Here is a 13,296-nt window from a genome sequence, read left to right as displayed (position 1 = left end):
ATACTCTAAAAAACAACAACATAGGATTTCCAGGTTTGGACATCGTCTATGCATGCATGGTGGCTGAAGCAAGGGAGTAAGCACACAAGCCAAAAAGTTTCCCTCTGATCTCACATATACAGAAGCAAGGGGAGAGATAACATCTAAACAGGCCCACAGTCTCAAGTCTCTCAAATCCTTATGGAAAGTTTTGAAGCACCATCACCTGCAAAGGATAATGGTAATGCCAATCTCTGTAAGTAAAGGCGGGATAATTATGGCCTAAGGAGGCATGGTTCCATGCAAGCAGCCAGACTGAGAGCACTGCAATGAGGTAGGCAACGTAGTTTTACGTTCCACTAATCCTAACTGACATGCTATCCGTTAAATATCTTTTTTTCAAACTTAACAGTACAGAAATGGGTAAAGTTAGAATACTAACTTCTACACTTTTGCACAGAACTTGAACAGGTGAGAAGTAGTAGAAATCTGCAAACATTTACGATACGTTTAAGAGATGCCCTACTTAATGCTGTAAGTTCCATAAACCATAAAATGCATGATCTATGCTTTCAGCAATGAATATACATCAGGTGGCTACAGTAATTTTGTTAACGCTTGGCATAGGAAATTTCACTCGGTACACATCTATCAATTTAATGGCAGACAGGAAAATATGACTAAATATAGCTCCTCTAAAACAAAAATAATTACGTTTGTTAAGTGGTTCCTAACTGCCAAGTGTATACAATCTGTAATTATTATATTACAGGCGGCAACCATTTTAGGAGTGTCAAATTGACGCAAGATCGCCGATGTGCAGGTCCTTTTCTAACTATTGCAAAATGCTTCCAGACAATATGCTTTTTGGTGGTGTGATATCTGTAAGCTTGCTAACAGAAATGACCCTGAAATGACCCTGAAGAAGTGTGCATGCACACGAAAGCTCATACCTAGAACTAACTTAGTTGGTCTTTAAGGTGCTACTGGAAGGAATTTTTTTATTTTGTTTAGAAATGACCCTGTTACAGATGTCACTACAGGAAATGCACCTCAAAAACTGCCTAGAGTTTGAAATGTGCAACGAAAAGGGAGAGGGAAACATGTAGAGGATATGCTGGTAAATGCTCACTCTTTGGCCAGGATAAAATATTTCTACATTACCTTTGAATATTGTGGTTTTCCTTCTTCATAATGAATCTCCACATAATCAGAGGATAATAAATCACTACAAAGAAATGAGAGAAAATATATATAGTTCTTTAAACAATACTGCTAGAAAACCTGAATGTGCTCAGTATGGTTATCTATCCATTCAATATTTTAACATAATTCATCCTGCAAACAATAAAGTAACAAAGAACATTTGCCTTGATTATTGATTATCACAGTTAATCTACAATATTCACTTGTACTTTTTTCTATGAAAGTTAAGATTAGATGTATTCACTATGGCATTACTTACACCCAACTGAACAATTTTATCTTAAGAAACACGTGTGTAAACAAATATTATTACTAAAATTATATTATTATTATTATTATTATTATTATTATTATTATTATTATTATTATTATTATTATTATATATTTATTTATACCCCCTGACAGGACCCCTTGTTTTACAGATAAAACAAGAAACCCTAAAAACAAAGAAAAAACAATCATTTAAAAAAGTAAACGTTAATAGAATTAAAACTTGTTTAAAACATATAAATAATTGCAACACAAACAATAAAATAAGAAGAAACAAAGCTTTCACATGCTGCTTTTTATGTTTTTGAACGCTCAGGACAACATATCAAAAGCAACATTATAGTATAACAATGAAACCAATACACCAAATTAGGAAAGAGAAGAGTTAAAAAAGTTAAATGCATCAGTGAACCCTGGGAGGCAAAGCCTGCTGGGAAGGAAATTCTCAACTAAGAGGCAGAAGGCTACCAAGATGGGGACAGATATCAGCCCAGAAAATAAAAGAAATGGCAGAACTGTTAAGGAGTATGGTGGATACTACCAAGGCTGTGGGGAAACACAAGCTAAAAAAAATGTATTGACTCGTGAAAACATTGTTTTATCAATATCTCTAACAGAACATGAGGATCAGTCACTAGATCAGAGGATGGAAGAAAAAGGTTTGTACCCACACACACGGAATACTAAGGGGGTCAACTCAGAGGTGGTGAAAAATCTTGCCTGCGAGTCCTGGAAGACCTGCTCCCTGCCTTGCAGGCCTTTTCCCAGCTGGCTTGAAGGGCAGGGCCCTGGCTGGCTCCAGCTACAAAAGTTGAGGCTGCTGAAGAGACCATCTTGGCCATGGGGAGGCAAACTAAGGCCCGGGGGACGGATCCGGCCCAATCACCTTCTAAATCCGACATCTCTGGGCTATTTGTGGGGCATAGGAATTTGTTCATTATCCCCCCCAAAAATATAGTCCGCCCCCCGCCCCAAGGTCTGAGGCACAGTGGACCAGCCCCCTGCTGAAAAAGTTTGCTGACCCCTGATCTTGGCTGTCTCTTGGGGCTTATCCACACTTAACTTTTGCCCTGTGCTTTCCAGGCACAGATCTGCGCTTTAAAGCTCTGGGTCCAAGTGTTTTTCCCCCGCCTCAGACCTTTCCCTGCGATAATCTGCTCTTTAAAGCTGAAGTACAACAAACAGCAAGTTGAGTTTTCTGCCGATTGCCGTTTGTTCCAATTCGGCTTTAAAGAGCAGGTTTACGCAGGGAAAGCTCTGGGGCAAAAAAAGGGTGCTCACAGAGCTTTAAAGCACATACCTTGCCAAAAAATCATGGAGGAAAGCTAAGTGTGGATAAGCCCGTAGTACAGACCCAGGTCATTGAGCCTGAGCTTCCACAGCCACCACTCACCATAAACCACCAATGGCAGGATTGGCAGCAATCCTATTTTATTTTATTATCTTGCTAATTATGCTGCTTTAAATGTGCATTTTATATTTGACTTCCTTTAGTAATGTTTTCATTTGAAATGTTTAAGAATTTTTTTGTTAATTTTGCTGCGTTAAATGTGCATTCTACCTCCTTTGTCATGTTTTATTTTAAAATCATTAAGGTAATATATCAGCTTCGTGTCAATTATGTTGCTTGAAATGCATACTTTATATGTGACTTTCTTCAGGTCCTTGCAAGCTGCTCTGAGAACCTTTTCTCAATAGGATAAAATTGCTTCAAATAAATAACAAACATTTTCACAGCAGTGCAGCTAAAGGACACTGTTGCAAAGCTTACCTACCCTTGAAAAAACTGATAAGAATCCTTAAAGGAAGAGGGGACAATTCATCTGTGCAAAGAAACACTGCAAATGAACACTTTTGTGCACTAAATGTCCTCCACAATTTCCTTTAAAGGAACCTTAAAAAGCCCTTCTTATCTCTGCTTTCTTCCTATCAGCTTATTTGCTGACTTTTCCCATCTCTTATCCAGCAAAACTCCTGTTTTTCACCTGCTTTGCACCTTTCTAATGCACACATTTTTTATGGTGACAGTAGATAATGCTAAGCATGACTCTGAATGTCATCATTTCATTGACCATGATGGAACAAACAAGTTAGGTGTTAGAACCTAAATAACTTCTAGTTCAGCTAAAATGCAGTTCCTGAGACAAATTTATCAGTATGTGAAAGATGTGCTAATATGTGAGTCCACATTTTAAAATAATTTAACTGGCTGCAAATCCAGTAAGTTTCATAAACATTCTTTTCTCGCTCCAAAAGCAGTCACGCTACTAACAAAATAATCAAAAACAGATCTTAACTGAACTTCAATAAGAGAATGGTGCTTCTTGCACAGCTGACAAATATTTGTGCTGATGCATTCTCGCTTAAAATGGCTGAAATAGTCAAGCAAGGACCATATAAGCTGACCATGCTTTTTTTTTTTTTTTTGGCTACACTTTGCACTTAAATTATTTAATTTCCTTTTACTTTTTCTCCAGTTTTATTTCATTCTGCTTTCATTCCCGGTTTTGAATCAATACTGAGGAGGAGTGATAGGCAAGAGGTAAGTGAAGCATGAGAGAGTTCAAGGGCAGAAAAAGGGCAGGAATGTGGAGGCCTAGAAGCCTTCTCACTTCTAAACCGACTCATAACATTTCACAGATCTTACCTTGTTATGGTCACTACCAAAAGTTGCAATCATCTGAAGTTCAGAATGCTATGGCCAGGCTTGAGTCTGGGTTTGCAGATACAACCCATAGTTACATCCCATTTGGATTACTATAGCACGCTCTACATGGCACTGCTCAGAAACTTCAACTCACTGAAAGGGCTGAAGCCAAATTGTTGACCAGGGATGGTTATAGGAAGCATATGACTCCCTTGTTATAACAGCTCCACTGGCTATCAGTCTGTTTCCGAGCACAATTCCAAGGGCCGGTTATGACCTATAATGCCCTACACAGCTTGGGTCCAACCAACTGAAAGACCATATTCCCTCATATGGATTCTGAGATCTTTGGAAGGAGGCCCTTCTCTCAGTCCCACCACCCTCACAGGGACACTTGGTAGGGATGCAGAAGAAGGCCTCCTCGGCGGGTGCTCCCCAACTTTGAAACTCCCTCCCTAGATAATTTAGACTGGCTCCCCACTTCTTGTCCTTCTGCCTTGGTCCAACAGGCTTTGGGGAACTGACTGCTTTTAACAAGCAGTCTACATAGATTGTCTACACAGTTTTAATTCTATTAATGTTTAATTGTTTCTTAATGTTTTGTATTGTTTTCTTCTATGCTTCTTTCTGTTTTTATTTTATCTGTAAGCCGCCTTGAGTCCTTGTCAGGGGAAAAGGAAGGGGATAAATAAATATATAATAATCAAAACAATACATGTACTTCTTTGCAGCCTAGCACAGGTAAGCATAAGAACCTAAGAAGAACCTTCTGGAGCAGGCCAATGGCCCATCTAGTCCAGCATTCTACTCTCAACAGTGGCTAAGGAGATGCCTGTGGGAAACTCACAAGGAGGACCCAAACACAAGAGCCCTCTCCTCTCCTGTGGTTTCCAGCAGCTGGTGTTCAGGCAGAGCTGAGCCATCATGGTTAGTAGCCTTCGACAGACATTTCCTCCACAGATTTTGCCTCTTTTAAAGGGTTTCAATGATCAAACAGTATTTCAGGAAATGACTGCAGAGCCTCCTCATTTCTTAAAACTAAAACAGCTCAAGGCTAATAATACAAAAGGAAGAAAAAATGGCCATAAACATGCACTTACTTATTCAGGGAGAGGTCAAGAATAAATTCAGATCCAAAGGCTTCAATCTGGAAACTTGCCTGAGCCAGATGCACAGCCTGAAGACAAGGAGGGAAGCGGGAGAAGGCGAGAAACACACAAATGTTATTCTGTTAGTTTGCCAAATTATTCACAGCACACCAGCTCATGCACAAACTGTGGAATCCTAACCATGGACACTTTGCACTATATTCTTCCTCTGCTTGATGTGTTTTTGAATGAAAATTGTAAACGTCCGGCATGTGCAACATGCATTAAATATTTTGACATTGTTTTTTATTTTATTTTTGTGAACCGCCCTGAGATTGTTGTGTATAGGGCAGTGTATAAATTAAATAAAAAAATAAAATGTATACTCAGAAATATACACAACTTGTTTCAATGAGATAGGATTGTAGCCTAAGGGCAGGATTAGAGTAGGCTGGGTCTGCTGAGTTCAATGCTGGGGATCCCCTTGATGGGCCCTCCGAGTTGGTACCTGAGGAGGAACCCCTGAAACAAGGCGTCCAACAGAAGGCGTCCAACACATATCACCAGAACCACTGTAAAATGATGCCCATGCTAGGCAAGTGATCCATGATAATGCCATCGCTGATAGTATCAAAAACCATTGAGATGTCCAACTGAACTAACAGTTCTACATTTCCAGGTTCCCAGCACAGATCACTCACCAGAGCATCCAAACCTGCCTCCATCCCATAAGTGGGTCTGAAGTCAAATTCAAATGGCTGAAAACTCAATATAACGTCAAAATGAAATACAAATGGAGTTGGCTGCCATCTACATAGTCTCCTCCTTGAAATATTTGACAAGTATAACCATTAATGTTGACGGCAATCAATGAGAAGTTGGGGGGGGTTGTCAGAGAGAGAAGACAAGCCTGGCATGAAAGTCTGAAACAAGGATTAAGGGGGAGCCAAGGTTAGAACCAGTATGTGGACCGAGAACTCCCAGAAGTGCAAGCTGGATTTAGAAGAGGCAGAGGAACCAGAGACCAAATTGCAAACATGCGCTGGATTATGGAGAAAGCTAGAGAGTTCCAGAAAGACATCTACTTCTGCTTCATTGACTATGCAAAAGCCTTTGACTGTGTCGACCACGGCAAACTATGGCAAGTTCTTAAAGAAATGGGAGTGCCAGATCACCTCATCTGTCTCCTGAGAAATCTCTATGTGGGACAAGAAGCTACAGTTAGAACTGGATATGGAACAACTGATTGGTTCAAAATTGGGAAAGGAGTACGACAAGGCTGTATTTTGTCTCCCTGCTTATTTAACTTATATGCAGAATTCATCATGCGAAAGGCTGGGCTGGACGAATCCCTAGCCGGAATTAAGATTGCCGGAAGAAATATCAACAACCTCAGATATGCAGATGACACAACCTTGATGGCAGAAAGTGAGGAGGAATTAAAGAACCTTTTAATGAGGGTGAAAGAGGAGAGCGCAAAATATGGTCTGAAGCTCAACATCAAAAAAACGAAGATCATGGCCACTGGTCCCATCACCTCCTGGCAAATAGAAGGGGAAGAAATGGAGGTAGTGAGAGATTTTACTTTCTTGGGCTCAATGATCACTGCAGATGGTGACAGCAGCCACGAAATTAAAAGACGCCTGCTTCTTGGGAGAAGGGCAATGACAGGCCTAGACAGCATCTTGAGAAGTAGAGACATCACCTTGCCAACAAAGGTTCGTATAGTTAAAGCTATGGTTTTCCCAGTAGTGATGTATGGAAGTGAGAGCTGGACCATAAAGAAGGCTGATCGCCGAAGAATTGATGCTTTTGAATTATGGTGCTGGAGGAGACTCTTGAGAGTCCCATGGACTGCAAGAAGATCAAACCTCTCCATACTGAAGGAAATCAACCCTGAGTGCTCACTGGAAGGACAGATTGTGAAGCTGAGGCTCCAGTACTTTGGCCACCTCATGAGAAGAGAAGACTCCCTGGAGAAGACCCTGATGTTGGGAAAGATGGAGGGCACAAGGAGAAGGGGACGGCAGAGGACGAGATGGTTGGATAGTGTTTTCGAGGTTACCAGCATGAGTTTGACCAAACTGCGGGAGGCAGTGGAGGACAGAGGTGCCTGGCGTTCTCTGGTCCATGGGGTCACGAAGAGTCGGACACGACTAAACGACTAAACAACAACAACAAAGGTTAGAACCAGGACTTTTCAGATGGAGTGTCCTTCAGCAAACTGAAGTTCTTTGAAGGAGCTAGATCCAGTCCCTGGTCCATCCTGTGTGGGTCCAAGGACACTGGAGCCCACCTCCTCTCCCCAATCCCTGGAGAGATACCCCTGCTGCCAGACTCTCATGGCTGGTCCACAAACACCTTGGGGAATCAATAGAACTCTGAGAAGTGTTCTTCACAGCTAGAACGCCAATTAATCTGAAGGAACCAACAGTGGCTGAAGAAGGCACCAGCCTTTTAACTAGCCAAGCAGCAGTACCCAAGGTCAGGCCCCCAGGCAATATCTACTTAGCCCTGTTATAAAACTTAGCTAGTTGCTCTAGGACCTTGCAGAGACAACTTGGATGACTGGCTTCAACAATAGGAACATTACCTGTGGTCCTGAATCTCTTCCAGGTGCTTTCCCCATCCCCCAAGAAAATGAAAGAAGCATTCTGTTGTAGCCAAAAGAGCAGGTTGTGGGGATGGGGTACCTGCCAGTTTGTCTGGTGAGCAATTCTACCCACAGTTGGGGACCCCTGCCTTACTAGCTAAACAGTAGCATATAAACTTTGTAGTATGTAAATAAATAAACAAAAGTACCTAAAAAACACAGCTCTAGAAGTTTCATGGTGACAAAATGATTTCAAATACTCTGGCTGTGTAACTAACATGAACTCCGAAGAAATTACACACCACTACGTCCTCTTCCTATGAAATACACAGTTATACTCCACCCTACCATTAAGAATTTTTTATAGTTCATCCTTCCCACATGATGAATTTGACAGCATTTTTGAAAAGGTAACTATTTAGTTAATGTGGCAAAGCCTTATTTTAGCCCTTAATTGTTTCAGAATCCCTTTTTAAATAATTCATTATTCTACAGTAGTTTGCTGCTTATGTTGAACTGGCAATCCTATTAAAACAATCAACAGAGTTTGTAAGCAAAGCAGGATAACCTCTTTGTTTATCTGAGGTTGTGGCATACCCAATGAAGACTATTAGCCTTCTTAACATTCAGGGCGCTTAATACTCTCACTACAGGCATTCCAACCGCTATAGCCAAAAATAATCATCACTGACTGTAATCCAACTATGTATTTACAGAGCAGCTGGAACTGCATATGCAAAGCCCTTTTGAAAGGTCTAGCCTGCTCCCATCTCCTAAAACTGAGATGTGCCATCACACATGCAGACAGCCCCAAGGGTTGGATCTAGGAGAGGACTGGAACTACATGTAAAGCACTAGTTTGAAAACACAGTTTGCCATCTAGCTAGGGACTCTGCTTCCATGTGCATATATAACCCCTAGCCAGAGCACAGCTAACATGAGTTTGACCAAACTGCGTGAGACAGTGGAAGACAGGAGGGCCTGGCGAGCTCTGGTCCATGGGGTCACAAAGAGTCGGACACGACTAAACAACAACAATATATTAATGTGAATATAATAGCTTTATTTCCCTTAAAATTGCTTCAAAGAATACACTATGTCAATTCTGAAAAGACTAACAATGCTACCTTAGGTAATAGCTTAATAACTATATAACTCATTTTCTCCTGTCCCCCCCACCTTTACAATGTTGGAATTCCTTTATTTTCCTTTCCTTTTATCTTTCTTGAGGCAAAGATATAATGCACATGGGAACCAATTGCAACTAACAGTATTGTGAAGAATGTTCTGATTGTAATTAATAAATAAAAATGACATGAAATGATATGTAGCTGTTTTAGCCTGGTTTCCTGATATTATCTCAAGCTATCTTTGAAGCAATCTTACCTGTGTCAACAAGATGCAATGCAATCTCCCTAACCCTTGGTCCCTTTGGCACGGGGCAATTTAGAAGATTACTAGCCACATTCTTATTATCTGAGACCACTGGGAAAAGTCACCCAGAGATTTGGTCTGTGGTGTCATCAGTTTACTGATGATACTCAGCTCAGTCTCTCATTTTCATCACCCAGTCCTAGGGAGGCAGTGAAGTTATAAATTTATATCTGCTGGGAGTACTGAAATTGGTGGGTGAACAAATGGAGATTTAATCCAGACAAGATGGAAGTACTACTAATTGATGGTACTGATTATACTGAAAGCGGTGCTCAGCCAGTTCCAGATAGTGTTGCACAGCTCCTGAAGCAACAGGTCTGCAGAATCAAGGTAATCCTGGATGTGTCGTGCACAGTTGACAACACTGGAGTGCTTTTTACCAATTACATACCAAAAAAATGAGGGATTTCCTAAGGAAAGCTTGTTCAGAATGCTGTGACTAAACTGATTTCTGGAGCTGGTATGCCAAACTATATTAGGTCAATTTTGTTCCAACTTCACTGCCGTCCAGCTAGTTTTCAGGCTCAGAACCAGGAAATACAAATTGTCTCCTCCCCTATGAACCTATTGGAAATTCATCTTCAGTTTCTTAAGGTTTTCTCATGGTCCCTTTGCCAAAGGAAGTGTAGATAGCGGACCATGAAAAGGGGCCTTTTCAGTTGTGGAGCCTAAGTTATGAAATAGCCTCCCAAAAGAAATCCCTCCGGCCTCCTCCTTGCCAGCTTTTCAGCAGACTTTGAAGATTATTTTACTCTGGCATTTTTTAGTCAGAGCCTCCAATATCTTTTTCATTTTCTATTGTTGATATGGCTTTCATCATGTTTAAATTGCCCTTTCACTTACCAGCTATGATAATTTGCTTGTTCCTGATGTATTTATATGATGTTGTTATACTGCTATTTGATTTCACGTTTGTGTCGATTTTAACTTGTTATGTAATTTAGATTTGTATTTGATAAGCTGCCTTGAGTATAGTTGGGCACTATGAAGGATCCTACCTCATTGTTTAAACTACCACCAGATCCAAACAGCCCTACAGTTCCATAGTCCTATGTATGTATCCTCTATGAAGAAACATACTGTTCTGCCTTGATCATGAGTTCAAAAGACACAGCACGGTTCAACAGTGTAGCATAATCAGATAGCAGGCACTCAAGCATTTCTAAGTTAGCAACTTGCACCAACAATGTGTGGACCCAATCTTAGTCCTTATGTCCTCCTAGGTAGGGATGCACAAATCACTCTATTTCCCATCCACATCAATTATGAATGTCTTTTTGTGTTTTGTTTCTACATTAATTTGTTGTTGTTAATCTGTGTGTTCTGAGTTTCGGTGTATGCATTTCTAAACATATTTTATCCTAAAATACATATTTTAGAACTTATTTTGAGCTAAAAACTGTATCGCTAAAATTCAGAGAATTGCAAAATGAAAAGAATAGCATAATTACGTTATGATCCACACTTTCTTTTTTTATATATTTTTATTTAATTTTTCCTTTTACAAATTCATCATCACAACAATATTAACAAATTTCCAATTTTTGTACTTCCACCAGCTCCTCCACCAATCATCCATATTTTCTATTTTTACGCATTTTCTATATTTAATATTATGATCCACACTTTCATACAGGAGGAGCAGATCAGATTATTTCATATTGGAATTCACAGAAATGAAATTCCTCAAGCATCCCTACTTCTGCGTCCAATGCTCTACCCTGTTCCTGAGGAGTGAAAATCCTTAGAGGAAGAGACTTCTGGTTTGAGCCTAACACTCGTCCACCTCTCGGTTTACTCCATCTGGGGCATGACCCATAAAAACAAGCAAGCACTAGGGAGTGTCAAGTCCAGGGCAGAGAGGTAGCTGATCTATCAGCAAAACCTGGCAAAAGAAGCATTGCCTCTGGGGGTCTCCGTTCAAGGGTAGTCCTGGCCAACTTGCTCCAGTTCAGGCTTGTTGTTGAGATTTCATTATAGCACCTCTGCGGTCATTCTAATCTGGCTGGCTCTCCCCCCCCCCCCCAAGTCAGAGACTATGCTGTTGCTCATGGCTGGTGTCATGACACATGCACAGATACAGTCAAGCAGAGGTAAGCAGCCTGCAAGACTATGTGCATGATTCATAAGCACTAGAGAGTTTATTGAAGTGTTGACACCCACAGAAGAAGGGACTGTGGTGCAAAGTATGGTGACATTCTCAATTAGTTGAGATGTAAAGATAAGGTTCCAAATCATCCATATCTATATCTTGGCCACTGCCAAAGCATGTGTGTTTAGGAGTCTCTATATACGTACCACCCCCTAGGAGGAATAAAGCATGTTTCACAATGAACCAGCTGACAAGAGGCCTATGTCAAACAAGATTTGCACACACAGTTCTGTGTAACTATTGCATTAACCGAAGTCTTTCATCTCAGAATCTCAGATATTTAGAGCTATTTTTCTCTTTTCTCTGTCAGCTCCTTTTGCTGAATCACTCACTCGGCTCCAGATTGCTGTGGCCTTTATCTTTCAGTTATGCCAACCTTGGTGTATAATTAATTCAGCAAAGCCACATTAATCCTGTTCCACATATAGATATTCACATATTCATCAGTCTTGAAATCTGCCCTCCCTGAAGCTCAAGATTACATATATGGACTTTTCATTTTCTCCCAACAACCCTGCAGACTAGATCAGACCATTAACTAGCCTAAAGCTGTCCAGAGACCCTCATGCAAGGTGGACTTTGAACCTGACATATAGAAACTCCAACAAAATGATGCAGCATAGAGAGCTCTTGTTTTGGATCCCAGCCATGCCCTTTTTCTAGCATATTCCATTCTGTGCTCTCCTACCCCTCCCATTTTGTTCCCTGCACTCTAACAGCCGGCCAGCACCCTGTGCCCACTGAGCACGCTCAGCCCTCAATAAGCATTTTTGGAGTCCCCATAACCCTTAAGAGTGTCTTTTAAATATTTTGGTACTTCTCTAAACCATGGAGTTCTCCCAAGCCACCTGCTACTTTTCACCTGCGCACAGATAGTGCTGTTTTGGCTGCCAGAGGATCCACACTCAAATCATGAGTGTATATCACTGGTATATCTTGTGCAGGATTCACCTAACAAGCCCCAGTGGAAGCCCTGAGCACCCAAATAGGCCTAGGAGAGGTCAGCAGAATGCCCAGAACAGTGCAAAGAGGACAGTGAGGGATCGTTCTGTCTGGCAGGCTGGAACACTTGGGCAGATGGAACAACAAGTATGGCTGAGAACATTTATCTTTTTTCCGGGGGAAACTAGCAAGGAAACTAGCCATTTTAACTGACTGGCTCTAGAACATCCAAGGGAGTGTTTTGTGCACAAGCCCAGGCCCTTCTGAATCTCAGTCATGTATTGCCACAATTGATTATTTTTAGTATTTACCATAATCCAATATTTCCCATTATTCTGGAAGCGATTATAGTTAGATTTTAGGAGTTAATGCTATAGAAATGGCCTTAATTTAAAGATCAAAGGTCTAAAGTTTGAAGTGGATGTCAAAGATCTCCTAAGTTTAAGAAGTGATCTGACACGTGATACAAAGGCTTGTACCCAGTGCTTGTCCAACTCAGAGAAGACCCAGTGAGGTTAATTAATGGGCATGAGTAACTTAGGTTCATTAATTTGACTAGGTCTTCTCTGAGTAGGATTAGCATTGGCTATAGGCCAAAGACTTTAGGCTTACCATGCAACCCTTTGGTTCCAGTAGCACAAAACTACTAATAATGAGAGGAAGTGCTACTCTTTAACTTGAAATAATGCTATTAATAAATACCCAAGAAGTATCCTATATTAGAATGCAGGTAATTGGCTCTCCCCTGTCCCTCAGAGAAAAAGACTGAATGATGTCAATCTTATAGCACACCTGCAATTAGAAAGCACAAAACAGGTGTCTATTGGCAAGGTGGCAAATATACTTATGAGAAGCATGCCCCTGAAACAGGTTGCAGTGTGGAATGCTCCTGTTAAGGTTTCCAGCCACTGCCTTCCACTCCCCCTTGGCCAGTCACCATCCTGCACTGAGCATGCTCAGTCCTCATTGGGGTGTTTTGGGGTTC

At 41.0% G+C, this 13,296-nt stretch overlaps 2 protein-coding genes across 3 annotated transcripts in view; one reads left to right on the top strand and one right to left on the bottom strand.

The window, feature by feature from the left end:
* PLEKHM3 (pleckstrin homology domain containing M3) overlaps positions 1–13,296 on the top strand; it is a 798,157-nt gene that overhangs the window by 662,066 nt on the left and 122,795 nt on the right. The window lies entirely within an intron of this gene.
* ADAM23 (ADAM metallopeptidase domain 23) overlaps positions 1–13,296 on the bottom strand; it is a 77,115-nt gene that overhangs the window by 60,947 nt on the left and 2,872 nt on the right. Inside the window, exons 3-4 of the mRNA XM_083707117.1 lie at positions 5,203–5,279; positions 1,144–1,207 (exon numbers count right to left, since the gene is read on the bottom strand). Coding sequence (XP_083563243.1) covers positions 1,144–1,207; positions 5,203–5,279 — 141 coding nt within the window. The remainder of the gene's footprint in view (positions 1–1,143; positions 1,208–5,202; positions 5,280–13,296) is intronic.

Source organism: Podarcis gaigeae (genome assembly GCF_964106915.1).
Source record: "Podarcis gaigeae genome assembly, chromosome: 1".
Lineage (NCBI taxonomy): Eukaryota > Metazoa > Chordata > Lepidosauria > Squamata > Lacertidae > Podarcis > Podarcis gaigeae.
The sequence above is the reverse complement of the archived record's forward strand: the minus strand, read 5'-3'. Positions and strand labels throughout refer to the sequence as shown.